A 19,834-nucleotide genomic window follows, 5' to 3' on the forward strand; every position below is an offset into this window, starting at 1 on the left:
GGCCGGCGCACCGCGCTGATCCGATGGCAGGAGCCAGGAGCCAGGTGCTTTTCCTGGTCTCCCATGGGGTGCAGGGCCCAAGCACCTGGGCCATCCTCCACTGCACTCCCGGGCCACAGCAGAGGGCTGGCCTGGAAGAGGGGCAACCGGGACAGAATCCGGCGCCCCGACCGGGACTAGAACCCGGTGTGCCGGCGCCGCTAGGCGGAGGATTAGCCTAGTGAGCCGCGGCGCCGGCCTGCTAAGGTGTTTTTATAAACGCAGATGCAGATGAAACATCGTGGACAGATATGGACCCGTGGTTTTCCTCTGTGACCCATTGTTTTTGTCCTAGAGGCGAGTGGCTCTTTGGTCTCATTTCTTCAGAGGCTCGGGTCCTATCCATCAGCCACCTTAGCTTCCCTTCACACTGGTGTGGCTGCTCCCGTCATCTCCCCCATCCTCACGTGTGACTGTGGTAGGAGAATGGCTCATCGCGGCACTGCCCCTGCTTTAACTGTCTGTTCTCCCTCCGTAGAAGCCCCTTTTCCTCTCCCGGGCTGTGCTGACGGGCCTGGCGGATGCTGTGTGGACAGAGGAGCACGATGCTGCTCTGGAGCAGTTTGCCCAGGACTCCACGCAGCCTGTCCTCACCCTCTACGTTGACCCCTGTTTTGGGCTGAAGCTTGACCTGGGCGTGCCAGTGCAGGTGGGTACTCTACTCTTGCAGGGAGCTGAGGGTTCCCCGGGTCTCTGTCATCCTTTGTTTTTCTTTTAAAGATTTATTTATTACTTGAAAGACAGAGAGAGAGAGAGAGAAGGTGAGAGAGAGAGAGAGAGAGAGATCTTCCATCTACTGGTTCACTCCTCAAATGGCCACAATGGCTGGAGCTGGACCAATTGAAAGCCAGGAGCCTCCTCCAGGTCTCCCATGTGGGTGCAGGTTCCCAACTACTTGGGTCATCCTCTGCTGCTTTCCCAGGCACATTAACAGGGAGCTGAATCCGAAATGGAGCAGCTGGGACACAACCTGGTGCCCATAATGGATGCTGGCACTGCAGGCAGTCTTAGCCTACTAGGTGCACACAGTGCTGGACCTTCTCTGTCATCCTTGACCTTTGTTCCCTGCAGTCCACTGAGCCCCACTATATTTTGGGCACCCCACTTGGCAGCAAGGATATGGAGGAGGAGGAGGAGGCAGTGTTTTGCTTTTGCTGATCTTGGGGTCCAGCAGAGAGGACAGATCTACAAGCAGACATTTACGCTACATTGTGGGGCATGGGCAAGACTTTCTGGGAGCAACCAGTGGAATTCTGGGAAGGGTTAGCCGTGGTGGTGATGTTTGACCTGGGGAGGAAGGTAAGTGGGATTGCACCAAGACTAAGTCAGAGCTGTTCTTTAAAGAACATTTTATGTGCAAAGAACAGAGGAGCAGGAAATGATACTGAAAAGGTGAGTTGGCCTTAGCTGGTAAAGGGCCTTATATGTTTACAGGAAAGAATTTGGTTTCTATCCCATAGAGAGCTATTGATGTCTTTTAAAAATTATTATTTTGGGGCGCTGACACCTGCAGTGCCGGCATCCCATATGGGTGCTGGTTTGAGTCCCAGCTGCTCCTCTTCTCATCCAGCTCTCTGCTATGGCCTGGGAAAGCAGTGGAGGATGGCCCAAGTCCTTGGGCCCCTGCACCCACGTGGGAGACCCAGAAGAAGCTCCTGGCTCCTGGCTTTGGATCGGTGCAGCTCCGGCCATTGTGGCCAATTGGGGAGTGAACCAGCAGATGGAAGACCTCTCTCTCTCTCTCTCTCTCTCTCTCTCTCTCTGCCTCTCCTCTCTCTCTGTAACTCTGACTTTCAAATAAATAAATAAGTAAATATTTAGAAAAATTGTATTTTTAAATATTAAGTGAGGTTTTTTTAAAAGATTTATTTTATTTATTTGAAAGACAGAGTTACAGAGAGAGATAGAGACACAGAGAGAGGTCTTCCGTCCACTGGTTCACTCCCTCCCCAGATGGCCACAACAGCTGGAGCTGCGCCAATCCAAAGCCACGAACCAGGAGCTTCTTCTGGGTCTCCCATGCGGGTGCAGGGGCCCAAGGACTTGGACCATCTTCTACTGCTTTCCCAGGCCACAGCAGAGAGCTGGATCAGAAGAGGAGCAGCCAGGACATGAACTGGTACCCATATGGGATTCTAGCGCTTCAGGCCAGGGCTTTAACCTGCTGTGCCACAGCACCAGCCCCAAGTGAGATTTTTTTTTTTTTTTTAAGATTTGTTTAATTTATTTGAAAGGCAGAGTTAGAGAGATAGAGAGCCAGAGAGAGAGAGAGAGAGAGAGAGAGAGAGAGAGATCTTCTATCCTGCTATTCACTCCCCAAAATGTCCATGATGGTCAGGGCTAGGCCAGGCCAAAGCCAGGAACTCCACCCTAGTCTCCCACGTGGGTGGCAGGGGCCCAAGTACCCGGACCACCTTCAGCTGCTTTCCCAGGTGCATTAGCAGGGAGCTGGATTGGAAGTGGCACAGCCGGGACTCAAACCAACATCCATATGGGATGCCTATATTGCAGGCAGTGGCTTAATCTGCTTTGCTTCAATGCCAAGCCCTGAATATAAATACTCAAAGTAACATTTATATGAAAGAAAACAACTTTGTCACTGGCTGCGAAAGATCTGACTCAATGGTGAGCCATGTCCTGGTTCTTGATCGGGAATCTCAGTAGAACAAAGATCATCTCATTTAAAAAAAAAAAAAAAAAACTCCATTATGCCCAAATGCTACATTCCCTAGACTCCCATGGAAAGGATTTTAAAATGTAACCAGAAAAACACACAATAATATCAAAGATCATGACAAAGATGGGAAGTAATGGAAGGGACTTGTGAACATGAGAATCTTTTGTTAAACCACAATAATTAAAACAGAGTTGTACAAGGTCGGGGGTACATATTGTAAGCAAGAGTACAAAAATGTAGAAAGTACAAAAATAGACATTATCAGCAACAGTACAGAAACATAGGAAATACCGAAAAATAGAAAGTACAGAAACAGATACGTAAGCATTTTCTATAAAAATGGCATTTCAAAATCTGTGAGGAAGGATGGGATTAGTCAACGAATAGAACTGGGGAACATATGGAACATGAAGTTTTTTAATTAAAAAAAGTCTAGTACGATGAAATACATTCTAAATAAAGCAAAGACTTAATAGTATTTTTATTAAAATGGTAGTTGAAACTTCCTTAGGAAATTATTACACTTGAGTACCTGATAAAATAAGCAAGAAACACAACGAACACAATATCACACAGAAAAACTCCCCAAGCATTAACAGACAAAAGAAGGGGCTTTAAAAATGGTGATATGGTGATGCCATGGGTAGGGGAGGGGGACTATCACTGTGGCACAAAGGGTTAGGCCACTGTCTGCGTTGCTGGCATTCCATATGAGCACTGGTTTGAGTCCAGGGTGTTCCACTTCTGGACCAACTCCCTGCTAATGCACCCAGGAAAGAAGCAGAAGATGGTCCAAGTGCTTGGATCCCTGCCACCCATGTGGGAGACTTGGTTGGAGCTCCTGGCTGCTGGTTTTAGCTTGGCCCAATCTGGGCTACTGAATGGAAGAGCTCTTTCTCTGTCATTTTCTCTCTGTAACTCAGCCTTTCAAATAAATCTCTCTCTCTTTTTTTTTTTTTTAAAAAAAAAAAGGTGATCGGGGTGGGCATTTGACCAGGCAATTAAGACACCCATCTCCCATTTTTCAGTGCCTGGGTTCAAGTCCTGGTTCACTCCTGATTCCAGCATTCCTGCTAACACATGCCCTGGGATGCAGCAGGTGATGGCACAAGTACTTGAGTACTTGGGTCCTTGCCACTCACGTGCGAGATTCCTGAATTGAGATCCAGGCTCCTGGCTTCAGCTGGCCTGTCCACAGTCCTTGTGGGGTTGGGAGAGTGAACCTGTGGATGGACGATTACTGTCTGTCTGTTTTCTTTCTCTCTGCCTCTCGAATAGGTTAAAAATAAATTTTTAAAAATGACAGCCAATGCAAAGCCTAAGCTCTGAGTTGAGGGGATCCATCCTGCCCCCAGGAATGATGCATCCCCAGGTGGATGGAGTGAACCTTTAGAGCATTTACAAAAATCTCCAAAGACAGAGAGAGCCTAGGTGTTTTAACAAAGATTTTACACTGCCTCAAATTAGCCTTAACCACCTGCCTGTTCCCTCATGCAATTCTCTCAGGCTAGAGCAAAGTGAATAAAACATAAAATACCCAATCCTTTCACTTTCACTTCAAGAGGCAAAATAAACTGGTCTCTCACAGTGGGGCATCGAAAAGTCGCCCACAGTACGTGAGAGCAAAAAGAATGAATTCACAGAGCTGCCCAAGCATGAGCAAAATGAAAGGAAATTGCACGGCAACAGCAAGCGTATTACATCCAGGAAGAGAAAAAAAGGAACAAAGCATGCAAAAGAGGAACACACACACGAGGGAGCAGAAGGGGACCCCTCACAATAGCGTCGTGGTAGAGTGCAACTTAAGAAGAACATGCATTCAATTAAAAAGCCAAGGGATGAAACGATAAAATTTGAGAATGAGATAATGGGGAGAGCGCAGATTTTAGGAAATGCATAAACCAGCACGTTACAAAACCAGTGGATCAGACACAGCAAGGAACTGAATCGCGATGGCTGAAAATCCTATCACCGACATGAGGAGAGGCTTGAAGTAGTCACAGTGCATGCAGAAGAAAGAGCCGAGGACATTAACACAATTAGAGAGAAATTAATAGACTTGAAAGACAGACCTGAGTGAGTTAGAAAGGGTGTAGTTATAGCCAGCAAATGAAACAATGTAAAATTAAAGACAAAAGGAAAAGGCTTTCCCCGAAATGCAGAAGGCACTGAATCCTGGAATTGAAAAAGACACACTCTGATGCACGACGTTGGTTAACGCCGTGCTTAGCATCAGCGCAAATCTTAGTTAAGCTACTGGAATCGCAGGGCATTTGTTCTTTGGGAACATCACCTATGTGGTACTTCTGCCAAGAATATTTAACATGAGTCTAACCACGGGGAAGCAATCTGATGAATCCAAATTAAGGGACATTTTGGAAAAACAGTTGTTCTGGAGTTCTCGAAATACCAATACCATGAACAAAGGGAAGGCTGGGGAACTGTTCAAAATTAAAAGAGAATAAGGGCACGTGACCATGTGTGATCCTGGATTGCATCGTGGGTGAGAAAGATATCATTTGGAACTTGGATTTGCGCTGTTATTTATTTATTTAAACACAATGCTGCCAATTTTTTTTGAAAATTATTTATTTGAAAGACAGAGGGGGCTGGCATTGTGGCATAGCAAGTTAAGTCTCCATCAATGACACCAGCACCCCATATGGGTGCTGGTTTGAGTCCCAGCTGCACTACTTTCAATCCAGATCTCAAGGCCAGACTGAAGCCAGGTGCCTGAAACTCACTTTGGGTCTCCCACATGGGTGGCAGGGCCCTGTGCACCCAAGCCATCATCGGCTGCCTCCCAAGGTGCACATTAGCAGGAAACTGGACTGGAAGTGGAACTAGGATTCAAATATGGCCACTCCAACATGGGGTGCAGGTGCCCTAAGTGGTTACCTACCCACTGTGCTGAACGCCCGCCCCTGGACTGCACGTTCTATAAAGTATTTAGCTAGCTTTTCTGAGTGTGAGCATTCCAGTGTTGAGTATGTTGGAGGGAACCCTCTCTCTGGGGAGGAAAGCGCTGGAAAATCTTCATGGCATCCTGTGATGAAGGCAGCAGCTAATTCTTTTTTTTTTTCTCTAAGATTTATTTATTTACTTGAAAGAGTTACACTGTTGTACCTGAGCGAGTGCAAACAGAGGAGCACCACACACTGATAAAATGTGATGGTCCTTTATTGCTGGCGGTGGAGAGTGGGCTCATGCCCTAAAGAACTCTCAACCCTGAGGCCCAAAGCTACAGGGTTTATAAAGGCAAAAACCACAAAATCGGGAGGGGAATTCATGGTTGCTAGGAACAGGGGGGAATACATGGTTACTGGGGTCAAGCTGACCTAAAACCTATGCGAAACTAGTATCAATTATAATCTTGACAATACCAGTTACAATCTTTTTTTTTTTTAAACAATTTCAATTATAATCTTGACATTAATCCAGGTATTGGTTTTAATCATACATAGGACATAGACAAATTACATTTTTATCATTAACCCAGGTGCAGCCTATCCACTTCCAAGCTTGAGCGATCATGCTAGGGGGTTTCTATGCTCTGCCAAGTGTGATGTAGTGGACTGGTATTGTTCAACTGTTTTAGATCATAGTTTCAGACCAGAGTCTCACGGTGTGTGTGTGGGGCGCGGGGGGGGGGCATCTTCCTAGAATGGAGTCTCAGGTTCTCCAAAATGGAGTCCCTACTGTAAAGGTGTTACTTCAACACAGAGAGAGGAGAGGCAGAAAGAGAGAGAGAGGTCTTCCATCCACTGGTTCACTCCCCCCAGTTGGCCGCAACGGCCGGAGCTGCGCCAATCCGAAGCCAGGAGTCAGGAGCTTCTTCCCGGTCTCTCACAAGGTGCAGGGGCCCAAGGACTTGGGCCATCTTCTACTGCTTTCCTAGGCTACAGCAGAGAGCTGGGCTGGAAGAGGAGCAGCCGGGTCTCGAACAGGCCAGGGCGTTAACCCGATGCGCCACAGTGTGGACCCGGCTGCAGCTAATTCTTAAATGGCTCAGCCTATTAGAGCAAACAGGGCCAAGTTGTTACCAGTGAGTGAATCTAGATGATGGCATGTTGTTGCTCATTGTGGCTTTTCTGCAACTTGTGTATGAACTATAATTATTTCAAAATAAAAAATTTGGGAAAATTTGTTAGGCCCCGCATCAAAACCCAAGTTATCTTCCTAAGGGGAGACCTTGGGCTAGACTTAGACTTCTAAGCCCAGACCAGTGGCATCCAGGAAAGGCATTGTGACCCAGCGGTTCCCAGCCATCATGGAATAGAAAGTCATTTTTAATTTTCTTTTTTAAAAAAGATTTATTTATTTATTTGAAGAGGGGTGTGTGTGTGTGTGTGTGTGTGTGTGTGTGTGTTTGAGAGAGAGAGAGGAAGAAAGAGAGAGAGAGAGAGAGAGAGAGAGAGGGATCTCCCATTCATTACTGGTTCGTTTCCTAAATGGCTGTATCAGTCAGGGCTGGTCCAGGCTGAAGCCAGGAGCCCAGGGCTCCATCTGGGTCTCTCGAGTAGGAGGACCATCCTCTGCTGCCTTCCAGGTGCATTAGCAGAGAGCTAGATGGGAAGTAGAGCAGCTGGAGCCGTAACTGGCACTCACATGAGATGCCAGCATTGCAGCAGCTTAGCTTGCTGTACCACAATGTCAGACCCTGTCATTTTATTTATTTATTTATTTTTTAAAGATTTATTTGAAGGGGCCAACGCTGTGGCACAGCAGGTTAAAGCCCTGGCCTGAAGTGCTGGCATCCCATATGGGTACTGGTTCTAGTCCCAGCTGCTCCTCTTTCGATCCAGCTCTCTGCAGTGGCCTGGGAAAGCAGTAGAAAATGGTCCAAGTCTTTGGGTCCCTGCACCTGTGTGGGAGACCTGGAAGAAGCTCCTGGCTCCTGGCTTCGAATTGGTGTAGCTCTGGCCATTGCGGTCATCTGGGGAGTGAACCAGTGGATGGAAGACCTCTCTCTGTAACTTTGTCTTTCAAATAAATAAAATAAATCTTTATAAAAATATATAAAAAAGATTTACTTGAAAGAGTGAGAGAGAGAGAGAGAAAGAGAGAGCGAGCGAGCTTTCATCCACTGGCTCACTCTCCGGATGGCCACAATGGTGAGCACTGAGCCAGGCTGAAGCCAGGAGCCAGGAGCTTCTTCTGAGTCTCACTCGTGGGTTACAGGGGCCCAAGCACTTGGACCATGTTCTTTTTTTTTTTTTTTTTAAGATTTATTTATTTATTTGAAAGTCAGAGTTACACAGAGAGAGGAGGGGCAGAGAGAGAGAGCGAGAACGAGCGAGGTCTTCCCACATGGGTGCATCTCCTTCTGCTTTCCCAGGCCATAGCAGGGAGCTGGATCAGAAGTGGAATAGCTGGGATTTGAACCAACACCCATATTGGATGCCGGCACTACAGGTGGTGGCTTTACCCAGTATGCCACAGCGTCAGACCCTGGGACCATGTTCTGTTGCTTTCCCAAGTGCATTAGCAGAGAGCTGGATTGGGAATGGAGCAGCTGGGACATGAACTGGCACCCATATGGGATGCCGGCATCACAGGTGGGGGCTGTTTCTGCTACACCACAATGCTGGCCCTAAGTTTACTTATTTATTTATTTTTGGGTAGGGAGAAGAAATCTCTCTTCAGGGTAAAGAAAAATTTTTTAAAAAATATTTATTTATTTATTTATTTATTTGAAAGACAGAGACAGAGACAGATGGAAAGAGATCTTCCATGAGGCCAGTGTTGTGGCACGGTGGGTTAAGCCATCACCTGTAATACCAGAATCCCCTATGAGTACTGATTGAGTCCCAGCTGCTCCACTTGTGATCCAGCTGCCTGCTAATGCACTTGTGAAAGCAGCATGAGATGGCCCAAGTACTTGGGCCCCTGCCACCCACATGGGAGACCTGGATGGAGTTCCCGGCCTCTGGCTTTTGCCTGGCCCAGCCTGGGCCACTGGGGCCATTTTGGGAGTGATCAGGTGGATGGAGGATCTCTCTGTCTTTCCCTTTCTCTCTGTAACTCTGCCTTTCAAATAAATAATAAATGAATTTTTGAAATAAAAAAGAGATCTTCTATTTGCTGATTCATTTCCCAGATGCTCATAACAGCAGTGGCTGGGCCAAGCCAAAGGAGCCAGGAACTCCATCTGAGTCTCCCATGTGGGTGGCATGGGCCCAAGTACACAGGCTATCATCTGCTGTCTTCCCAGGTGCACTAGCAGGGAGCTGGATCAGAAGCAGAGTAACTTGGATATGAACCAGGGCTCTGATATGGGTTGCAGACGTCCCAAGCAGTGGCTTAACCTTCCCCAGAAACATTTTTTATTTATTAATTAATTATTTGAGAGGTAGAGTTACAGACAGTGAGAAGGAGTGACAGAGACAAAGGTCTCCTTCTGTTGGTTTACTCCCCAAATGGCCACAACGGCTGGAGCTACACTAATCCAAAGCCAGGTGCTTCTTCCAGGTCTCCCATGCGGGTGCAGGGGCCCAAGCACTTGGGCCATCTTCTACTGCTTTCCCAGGCCACAGCAGAGAGCTGGATTGGATGAGAAGCAACCGGGACTAGAACCTGGCACCCATATGGTATGCCAGTGCCACAGGAGGATAATTAACCTACTGCGCCACAGTGCTGACCCCAGAAACATTTTTTTAAAAGAAATTTATTTATTTATTAATTTGAGGGAGAGAGAACAGGAGAGCTCCTATCTGCTTGTTCAGTCTCCAAATGTCTGCAGTGACTGGGAGGGGCAGGGCGGGGCAGTGAAGCCTGGAGCTAGCAGCTCCCTCCTGGCTTCCCTCCCACGTGAATGGCAGGAACCCAGTTACTTGAGACATCTTGGCTGCCTCTCATTAGAAGGAAGCTGGACTCAGTAGCCAGAACTAGATAATGAACCCAGACACTCCAGTGTGGGGGGTGTGGGTGCCCAATTGCTTGGCCAAATGCTCCCTCTTGGGTAAAGACACATGTATTTGAAGTTAGCAGTTCCTTTCTATCTGCTTTAATCTCTTTTTGCTCTGTGAAATTCAAGTGAAATTAAATCTAGCACTTTTAATTATAATAGCACGATCTGGGGCCTGCATCATTGTGACTGCTACAGATGCAGCTTCCTACTGATGTGCACCTTGGGAGGCAGCAGGTGGTGGCTCAAGGACTGAGTATCTGCCACCCACACGGGAGACCCAGATGGAGTTCCTGGCTCTGCCTTCAGCCTGGCCCAGACTGCTGTTGCAGGCATTTGGGGAGTATAGTAGCAGATGGAAGACTCCCTCTCTCTCTCGTTCCATCTTTCAAATCAATCAGTCAATCAGTCAATAAGCTTCAAAGAGGGGCTGGATAGTGGTGAAGCACGTTAAGCCGCTGCTTTCAATGTCATCCCATATCAGAGTGCTGGTTCAAGTTCTGGCTGTCTGCTTCTGATGCAGCTTCTGCTTGTGCCTGGGAAGACAGCAGATGACGGCCCAGGTGCTTGGACCCCTGCCACCCATATGGGAGACCCAGGGGAAGTGCTTGGCTCCTTGTCTTGGTTAGGTCCACACCTATGTTGCAGCCATCTGGGGAGTGAACCAGAAAATGGAAGATCTCTCTGTCTCTGTGTCTCTCTGTTGCTTTGCGTGTCAAATAAATAAAAAATATAGTTTTTTTTAAAATAAAATATTTTAGATTTATCTGTGAAAAATTATACATTTCTAGATATAAACAGCAGCAAAAACTCACCCTGAGCAAAATCTAAAGGTAAATGGCAAATCAGGAAAGAAGTGTATGCAACCCAAAAGGGAAACCTAGACAGTTGTCTCTTACTTCTAGTCCTTTTTTCTTCTTTTCTCATGGCTGAAATGCTTTATCCATTCCGTCCCAGCCTATCCATCCATCCATGTACGATCCATGCACCCATGCATGCATCCAGCCAGCAAACATGTATTAAATATGTACTACGCACCAGGCACTGTGCTAGGTTCTGGAGCCAAACTGGGTAAAATACAGGGTCGCAGCCTCCACGCCTGCTTCCCGCCTTTCTCCTCACATCTCCAGGTGTGGATTCTGTTATGTCCCCACAAAGAGCAGGAAATCTTTCATAGCACTTACATTAAGAAAGGGATCAGAATTCACCAAGAGACTTTGACAAGGAACTCAACCAAATTTTCATGATCAGAGCTTTAAGTTCCTTTGGGCATCCTGGGTAGGCCTGGGGACTGAGCTATGATCTCCTGTCTTCCCCACAGACCCAAAACCAGATTGCGTATTTCATTCGCCGAGCACCAGTTGCCATCACCCCAGAGAACTTTGAGGCGACCGTGCAGTTTGGGACAGTACGTGGAGCCTACATCCCGGCCCTGCTCCGGCTGCTCAGCGGCGTCTTTGCCCCTCAGATCTTTGCAAACACGACGTGGCCTGAGAGCATTCGTAATCATTTTGCATCTCACCTGCACAGGTTCTTGGCCTGCCTGACAGGTGAGCAGGAAGGCGGGGCCCAAGGGTTTCTCTTTAGTGCCATAGTTTCTCCTTTGTGCTTGTGAGGCAGGTGGGAGGTTTGTCCTCAATCCGTGTCTGTTGACTGAATGCAACTGGGCATGACCCTGCCTTCTGATCCAGACACACTTGGCCGCCACAGAACTGGTGGCTCAGGCCTGCCCAAACAGAGCAATTTCTAAGAGTGCATGTTGGGAGAGACAAATGTAGGTGGTGGGGAGACTGCGGGGGTGCTGCTTGTAGGGTGGTAGAGTGTGGAAGGCATGGTGTGGATTTTGATCCTATCCCCTGTCAGTTTCTTTTCTTTTTTCTTTCCTTTTTTTTTTTTTTTTTTTTTTTTGACAGGAAGAGTGGACAGTGAGAGAGAGAGAGAGACAGAGAGAAAGGTCTTCCTTTGCCATTGGTTCACCCTCCAATGGCCGCTGCAGCCGGCGCACCGCGCTGATCTGAAGCCAGGAGCCAGGTGCTTCTCCTGGTCTCCCATGGGGTGCAGGGCCCAAGCACTTGGCCCATCCTCCACTGCACTCCCGGGCCACAGCAGAGAGCTGGCCTGGAAGAGGGACAACCGGGACAGAATCTGGCGCCCCGACCGGGACTAGAACCCAGTGTGCCGGTGCCGCAAGGCAGAGGATTAGCCTAGTGAGCCGCAGCACCGGCCCCTGTCAGTTTCTTGTTACGCCCCTGTGAGCGTTCCGCTTGCTTCTCCTCACGATATAAAACATGCACAAGCCACTGTTTCTCCTGCCTGCTCGTCTGAAATCACATGTGCAGTTGTCCCTTGGTTCCCGTGAAATTGGTCCCAGGCTCGTTCCCCAGATGCCCATATCTGTGGATACTCAGGTCTCGTATATAAAATGGTGCAGTGTTTGCAAAGAACCTGTGCACCTCCTCCTGGTGCTTTGAGTCATCTCTAGAAGAAGGCTTCTAACACCCAACACCGTGGAAAAGCTACCTCAGCGGCTGTTACCGCCTAGTGCTTAGGGAGGGAAGACAGGAAGTCTGTACCTGTTCAGTAAAGATGCGATATTTTATGTGTGCATTTTCAACCCGGGCTTGGTTGTATTTATGGATGGGGGACCTGCAGCTACTAAGGGCCAACTGCACCTGCTGAGACCCCTGGACATCAACCCTGATTGATGCCAGGGCAGCAAAAACATGTTCTGCCCGTGTGACCCCACACGGTCCTTTCCTTTCCGTAGACACTCGGTACAAACTGGAGGGGCACACCGTCCTCTACATCCCCTCAGAGGCCATGAACATGAAGCCCGAGGTGGTCGTCAAGGACAAAGAGTTGGTGCAGCGGCTGGAAAGTGAGTGGCAGCTGTTGCCGGTGCTGGGTGGGAGTGGCAGGGGAGAGGAGAAGGGGCGGCCCAGATGCTGGCACAGGAGCTGAGTTAGGAGGGGTCAGGTGGTATTGTGGGGAGGGAAGGACAAAGAAGCAAGATTTTGTTTTTAAGGTTTGTTTTATTTGTTTGAAAGGCAGAGTAGAGAGAGAGGGAGCGGGAGGGAGGATCATACAGAGATCTTTCATCCTTTGATAGACTCCCAAAAACAGCCATGGCTGGGTCAGGCTGAAGCCAGGAGCCTGGAACTCCATCTGGCTCTGCCACGTGGGTGTCAGGGGCCCAAGCAGTTGGGCCATTGTCCACTGCTTTCCCAGGCGTGTTAGCAGGGAGCTGGATCAGAAGTGGAGCAGCTGGGACTCCAGCCGGCACCTATGTGGGATGCCAACATCACAGGTGGCGGCTTAGTCTGCTTTGCCATAATGCCAGCCCCATCACAAAGGTTTTGTACCTGCCCCTGCAGCCTCCATGATCCACTGGACCCGGCAGATAAAGGAGGTGCTGAGTGCCCAGGAGACGGTGGAGACCGGAGAAAATCTGGGCCCGCTGGAGGAGATTGAGTTCTGGCGGAACCGCTGCATGGACCTGTCCGGCATCAGCAAGCAGCTGGTGAAGCCGGGAGTGAAACACATCGAGTCCATCCTGCGGCTCGCCAAGTCCTCCTACCTGGCGCCCTTTGTGAAGCTCGCCCAGCAGATCCAGGTTTGTGAGAGCCTCCACGGCTGGGGCTTGGCAAGGAGTGGGCGTGGCCGGGATGATGAAGAGGAGGCCGATGCAATCAGCCGTAGGCTGACCCACCGAGCGCCTGGATCCGTCCTTGGGAGAGGAGGAGAGCAGCAGAGCAGAGGGTCTCCCAGGGGCTTACAGTTAGGTAGGGAGACACTGGTTAATCAATGCATAGGTGTTGAGTATCCTCTGCGAGCCCACCCCCTATAATCCGGCAGAGAAAAAAAAACTTGCAGAAAATAGGATTACTGGAGCCCGTGGGGCTCAGTCAAGAGAGTTACAAGCCACACGCTTACAAATAAATGTGCTGTAATATGACAGGCTGATTCTGTCAGCGCTGGGTCACACAGGAGGTGCCGGTGATCAGCGTGGAGATAGGAATTCCTGAGCGGAATCTGCAACCGGGGATTCAGGGACTGAGCCACACACAGCTGGCTGGCGAGCTTTAAAGCCCCGGGAAGAGAACAGGCCAGAGGAGGGAACTGGCTGAGCCCCACAGGGACAAGTGGGAGTGATGTCTGGTCGGTAGATCGACAACTTTGTACAGAGTTGTGAATTCAACTGGAGAAAACCATAGCATGGATACAAGACCTGGCGGGGGAGATGGCACTGTCATCTGAGAAAGAGCTATAAAGCACTTCCCCAGAAGGCAGTCAGTGAGTTCAGACCACCACGAGCCGACTCTGGTCCTGGGGGGTCACGGAGACCTGAACTTGTCACTGCTGGGTAGAGGGTAACTGGGAGGGCTTCCTGGAAGAGGCAGGCAGGTTGGAGTTTAGGGTGGATAAAGAGCACTTGTTATGAAGTAGTTCTCGTCAGTGGGTAAATCTGTCCTCCGTTTCCCTTCCCTGCCAGGACGGCTCTCGCCAAGCACAGTCGAACTTGACCTTTTTGTCGATCCTGAAGGAGCCCTACCAGGAACTGGCCTTCATGAGGCCCAAGGACATCTCTAGTAAGCTCCCTAAGTTGATCAGCCTCATCCGCATCATCTGGGTCAACTCTCCGCACTACAACACCCGGGAGAGGCTGACCTCCCTCTTCAGAAAGGTGCGCGTCCGCAGGGGGCGCCGCAGGGACGGAGCTTGGGCTTGCTGCAGGAGGTGGGATTCACCTGGCTGAGGGTCTGCGTGTGGGAAGGCCCCGAGGGCTGCCCTTCAGCCCAGACAGCCGCCAGAGGCCTGGGGCTGCACCAGCGGCTGCCTGGTGCTCGGGCGGGGGGCCTGGGCAGGACTGTTTCCTGGTGGAGGTCACCAGGCTGGAAGAGAGGCATTGAGAGGAGGAGTCAGGGAGCTTGGGGAGGGAGGCAGGAAGGACAGGGTCCTGGGCGGGTCGTGTGGTTGTCTGTTCCCCAAGAAGGGGATCACCGTGGGGGATGGGTAGACAGAGGAAAGGACACTGGCCCTTGGGGAGCAGGACCCACTGCATCTTACCCCAGGGTGACAGATCCAAAAAGTGGGAGAGAAGATGAGCTGCGCTTGCCGGCAGTGCGGCTGCAGAGGCCGTCCAGGCCAAGGAGCGGACGTGGCACTCAGAGGTGCTGGCCCGGTCAGCGGTGGGAAGACCAGGCGCAGGACGGGGGTCACATCAAGGAGCAGGAGGCCCAGGCACAGTCGGGGAGGCTGTGGGAAATGGTTGGCCGGAGGCGAGGTTGGGAACTGAGGCCCTGGGCCTCGTCCACAGATGAGCAATGAGATCATCCGCCTGTGCTGCCACTCCATCTCGCTGGATCGCATCTTTGAGGGATACGTCGTTTCCAGCAAGGAGGACCTGCAAGGCTGCATCTCCTGCTGCCACGCCTGGAAGGACCACTACCTCCGGGCCGTACAGATGCACACTCAGTACGATGGCTCCCGTGGCATCCCGGAGATGAACCCCTTGTCTTTCCCAGGAGATGAGACTCTGACTCCTTTCAGTCTAGGGGTCATATTCTCTATGCTCAGGAGTCTCTGCGTTGGTCCAGATCTTCTCTCTGAACACAGATATGCAGGCTCCCAGCCCTGGGTCCTCCTTACGCTCACTCCCCTCCTGCCCGATTCCCGGAGCCCCGGCTAGTGTGGGCCCCGTAGTCTCAACTCCCATTGTGCATTGCCTGCTGCTACAGCTTCCGTGCGATGTCCTCTCTCTCTCTCTCTCTCTCACCACAAGTCTCTTCCCTCAGCATTCACGAGAAGTGCTTCTCGGGCCCTTGTTTCCCAAGGGTCTCCCCAAACCCAGGGCTCCGGGCCGAGCTCAGCATGGGCAGAACGCTCCCTGGTGTTCCTGCTTCTTGACTCAGCCCATCATTCTCCTAACAGGTTCTCCAGCCGGGGCTGGGTCCTAGACCAGACCAGCATATTCGCTCAGGTGGATGCCTTCGTACAGCGCTGCAAGGACCTGATAGAGGTGGGAAGACCACAAACCCTCCAGATCCCTCTCCAGGAGCCAGGGGAGATGGGGCTGATGCTCTTATTAAGAGGCAAATTCTAGAACTTACCACTCTGGCTCTTCCTGCCCAATTGTGTGCCCTCTTCCCCCCCAGGATCTGGATGGTCCTCCCTGGTGCATAGACATTGGTGCTACACTCAGGACTCACGAGTGGAAAGCAGGGGAAGCCTCACTCTGGCTCTCGTTTAGGTATGCGACTGTCAGTACCACTTTGCCCGCTGGGAAGATGGCAAGCAAGGCCCCCTGCCCTGCTTCTTCGGCGCCCAGGGGCCCCAGATCACACGGAACCTGCTGGAGATCGAGGACATCTTCCACAAGAACCTGCACATGCTGCGAGCCGTGCGCGGGGGCATCCTGGACGTCAAGAACACGTCCTGGCACGAAGACTACAACAAGTGAGCGAGTCGCAGGCTGGCGCCAGGGTTGGCAGGGCAGGGAGATCAGGGCCAGGGGTCAGATCAGGGCTGGGGAGGGCAGGCAGGAACGGGCGCAAGGGAAGGGGGTGGCCGGTTGGGTTAAGTGTCCCGAGAAGGCCGCTTGAATCTTGGTCCTGCCGCACAACGTAAGTGACGTTGGGCAAGCTACCAGCTGGTGCCTCTGCTTCCTCATCTGAAAAGTCAGATGCGAGATAGAACAGACCTCTGAGTGCTGACTGGAGAGTTCAGTGGCTTCAAGGATGTTAAGCATTTAGCCCAGGGCCTCAGCACCCAGCACATGGGGTTTTTACTCAGGGCCATGCTTGGGGCCAGGCGAGGACCCCCCCACCCTCCAACACCCTGCTCTGGCCAATGGTGCAGGTTCCGTGCCGGAGTCAAGGACCTGGAGGTGATGACCCAGAACCTGATCACTTCCGCCTTCGAGTTGGTTCGTGACGTGGAGCACGGGGTGCTACTGCTGGACACCTTCCATAGACTGGCCACCCGCGAGGTCAGCGCCGCCGCCTCCTTGCCCCCGTTCCCACGCTGTCCTCTTGTAGGGGTGGGGGAATGTCTGGCCAGTGGGCTGTATAAGACTCATGAAATCATTTGGTCTGGCCCTGCCGAGGCAACCGCAGATGGGACTCGAAATTCAATCAGTCTATAGCAGGCTAATTTTTATTTATTTTATTTATTATTTTATTATTATTATATATTATATATTATTATATAATTTTTATTTATTTTATTTATTATTTATTTTATTTTATTTTTTTGACAGGCAGAGTGGACAGTGAGAGAGAGACGGAGTTGGTTCACCCTCTAATGGCCACCGCGGCCGGTGCACCGCACTGATCCGAAGCTAGGAGCCAGGTGCTTCCTCCTGGTCTCCCATGCAGGTGCAGGGCCCAAGCACTTGGGCCATCCTCCACTGCCTTCCCGGGCTACAGCAGAGAGCTGGACTGGGAGAGGAGCAACCGGGACAGAATCCAGCGCCCCGACCGGGACTAGAACCTGGGGTGCCGGCGCCACAGGCGGAGGATTAGCCTATTGAGCTGCGGCACCAGCACTAATTTTTATTTTTTAAGATTTATTTATTTATTTGAAAGTCAGAGTTACACCACAGAGAGAGGAGAGGCAGAGAGAGAGAGAGAGAAAGAGAGAGAGAGAGACAGAGAGAGATCTTCCATCTAATAGCTTACGCCCCAATTGGCCACACCGGCTGGAGCTGGGCCAATCCAAAGCCAGGAACCAGGAGCTTCCTCTGGGTCTCCCACGCAGGTGCAGGGGCCCAAGGACTTGGGCCATCCTCCACCGCTCTCCCAGGCCATAGCAGAACTGGATTGGAAGTGGAGCAGCCGGGATTAGAACCGGTACCCATAAGGGATGCCGGCGCTTCAGGCCAGGGCATTAACTTGCTGCACCACAGAGCTGGCCCCAAGCAGACTAATTTTTAAGGCGATAATTCTGTATGGGCTGCGGATGGTGTTGTAAATATCCCAATGGCCCTTGGCAGAAAAAGGGCTCCCTTCCCCTTCTAGGTCCTCCTGAGCCTCCGATGTGCCCTCCTGCCTCCCCGCAGGCCCTCTCCCAACCCCTGAACTGCTCCTGCCCTCCTCTGTTCCCCTGGCTGCACATCACGGAGGAGCAAGTCGAGGGAGCCCGCCACTGCTGGGAGCGTTGTCAGCCTCCTCCCCTCCGCTCCTCTGCAGGCGATCAAGCGCACATACGACAAGAAGGCCGTGGACCTCTACATGTTGTTCAACAGCGAACTGGCCCTCGTGAACCGTGAGCTGAACAAGAAATGGCCGTACCTGGAGCCCTACATCGCCCAGCACTCCGGACAGGCCCACTGGGTGCGGATCCTGCGGCGTCGCATCGACAGAGTCATGAACGTGAGTGTCCTTAGGAGGCCCTGGGGACTGCCCCCCAGGGGTTCCCTAGAGAGACTTCACGGCCAGTGACCATGCTGGACAGGAGAGGTAGATTGGATTCAGTGAGGTAGGCTGTGGGTTTGGATTCGCAGAGGTGGCCCAGTGTGACTGAAGAACGGCGTCATTTTTGGACATTCGTGTCCAGGTGGAGAGGAGGAATTGGGCCAGTATCTGGGGAGCTGGACCAGCAGAAGGTGACAGAACCACAAGGTCCAGAGGCCACACAGCCAAGACCCCGTAGGGTCTGGCCTTTCTGGAAGAATACGCATAAAGGAACAGAAGAAGCTTTTTTTAAAAAATGGGGGAGGTGGATATTAGTTGAAAACCATTGAGATACTGATCTGCTGGCATCTAATTGGTTCTGGGAGAAAATGAGGTAGCCTGCAGATACACAGGGACTGCCAAAAGTGCATGGGAAAATGGAATTGAAAGATAATATTGGCCGGCGCCGAGACTCACTAGGCTAATCCTCCACCTGCGGTGCTGGCACCCCGGGTTCTAGTCCTGGTTGGGGCGCCGGTTCTTTCCCACTTGCTCCTCTTCCAGTCCAGCTCTCTGCTGTGGCCCAAGAAGGCAGTAGAGGATGGCCCAAGTACTTGGGCCCTGCACCCGCATGGGAGACTAGGAGGAAGCACCTGGCTCCTGGCTTCGGATTGGCGCAGCGCGGTCCGTAGTGGCCATTTGGGAGTGAACCAACGAAAGGAAGACCTTTCTTTCTGTATCTCTCTCACTGTCTAACTCTGCCTATGAAAGAAAGAAAGAAAGGAAGGAAGAAAGGAAGAAAGGAAGGAAGGAAGGAAGGAAGGGAGGAAGGGAGGAAGGGAGGAAGGGAGGAAGGGAGGAAGGGAGAGAGAGAAAAAATGTGAGGGTGGGTGTTTGGCACAGTGTTTAAAACACTGCGTGGGAAGCCCACATCACATATTGAAGTGCTTGGGCTTGAGTCCTGGCATCACTCCTGATTCCAGCTTCCTCTCAGTGTACTTGGGAGGCAGCATGTGATGGTCCAAGTATTTGGGTCCCTGCCACCCACATGGGGAAACTGAATGGCGTTCCAGGCTCCTGGCTTTAGCCTGGCACAGCCCTGGCTGTTGTAGCCCTTTCTGGGAAATGAACCAGTGGATGGGAGATCTCTTTTTGTGTGTCTTTGTTTCTCTCTGTCTCTCTGCCTTTCAACTAAATAATAATTTTTGAAGATTTATTTATTTATTTGAAAGTCAGAGTTGAGAAAAAGAGAGAGAGAGAGAGAGAGAAACTTCCATCCACTGGTTTACTCCCCAAGTGGCCACAATTGCCAGAGCTAAGCCAAGCTGAGGCTGAGCTTCTGGTCAACTTGATACCTCTTAGGTCTTTTTTTTTTTATTTGACAGGTAGACTTATAGACAGTGAGAGAGAGAGAGAGAGAGAGAGAGAGAGAAAGGTCTTCCTTTCGTTGGTTCACTCCCCAAATGGCTGCTACGGACGGCGCTGTGCTGATCCGAAGCCAGGAGCCAGGTGCTTCCTCCTGGTCTCCCATGCGGGTGCAGGGGCCCAAGCACTTGGGCCATCCTCCACTACACTGCTGGGCCACAGCAGAAAGCTGGACTGGAAGAGGAGCAACCGGGACTAGAACCCGGCGCCGCAGGTGGAGGATTAACCAAGTAGCCACGGCGCCGGCCCTGCTCTTAAGTCTTTTGCCTTCTGTGATTTACTTGTTTTTCTCCTCTTTCTTCCTGAGCTGAATCTCTGTGCTTCTCTCTCCTCACTTTGACTTGCTTTATCTCATTGTGCCTTAGTCTATTCCTCTCACCTGACTGGCTGCCT

General features: G+C 51.0%; 1 protein-coding gene across 6 annotated transcripts in view; it reads left to right on the top strand.

The window, feature by feature from the left end:
* The window catches only part of DNAH2 (dynein axonemal heavy chain 2), a 120,840-nt gene that overhangs the window by 12,046 nt on the left and 88,960 nt on the right, over positions 1-19,834 (top strand). For 4 of the 6 annotated variants that reach the window (XR_016223774.1, XM_089317171.1, XM_089317168.1 and 1 more), the window contains exons 4-13: positions 518-688; positions 10,945-11,173; positions 12,391-12,501; positions 12,998-13,236; positions 14,116-14,307; positions 14,941-15,098; positions 15,555-15,642; positions 15,874-16,079; positions 16,482-16,611; positions 17,813-17,995. Coding sequence is in view for 5 of the 6 variants with exons in the window: in XM_089317171.1 (XP_089173297.1) it covers positions 518-688; positions 10,945-11,173; positions 12,391-12,501; positions 12,998-13,236; positions 14,116-14,307; positions 14,941-15,098; positions 15,555-15,642; positions 15,874-16,079; positions 16,482-16,611; positions 17,813-17,995 (1,707 nt within the window). In the remaining variant the exon portion in view is untranslated. Of the gene's footprint in view, positions 1-517; positions 689-10,944; positions 11,174-12,390; positions 12,502-12,997; positions 13,237-14,115; positions 14,308-14,940; positions 15,099-15,554; positions 15,643-15,873; positions 16,080-16,481; positions 16,612-16,888; positions 16,974-17,812; positions 17,996-19,834 lie in introns of those variants that run through there. The other 2 variants (XM_089317169.1, XM_089317170.1) reach the window with 2 other exon arrangements.

The sequence above is a fragment of the Oryctolagus cuniculus genome, chromosome 17 (assembly GCF_051225735.1).
Source record: "Oryctolagus cuniculus isolate XC-2025 breed Fujian yellow rabbit chromosome 17, ASM5122573v1, whole genome shotgun sequence".
Taxonomy (NCBI): Eukaryota; Metazoa; Chordata; class Mammalia; order Lagomorpha; family Leporidae; genus Oryctolagus; species Oryctolagus cuniculus.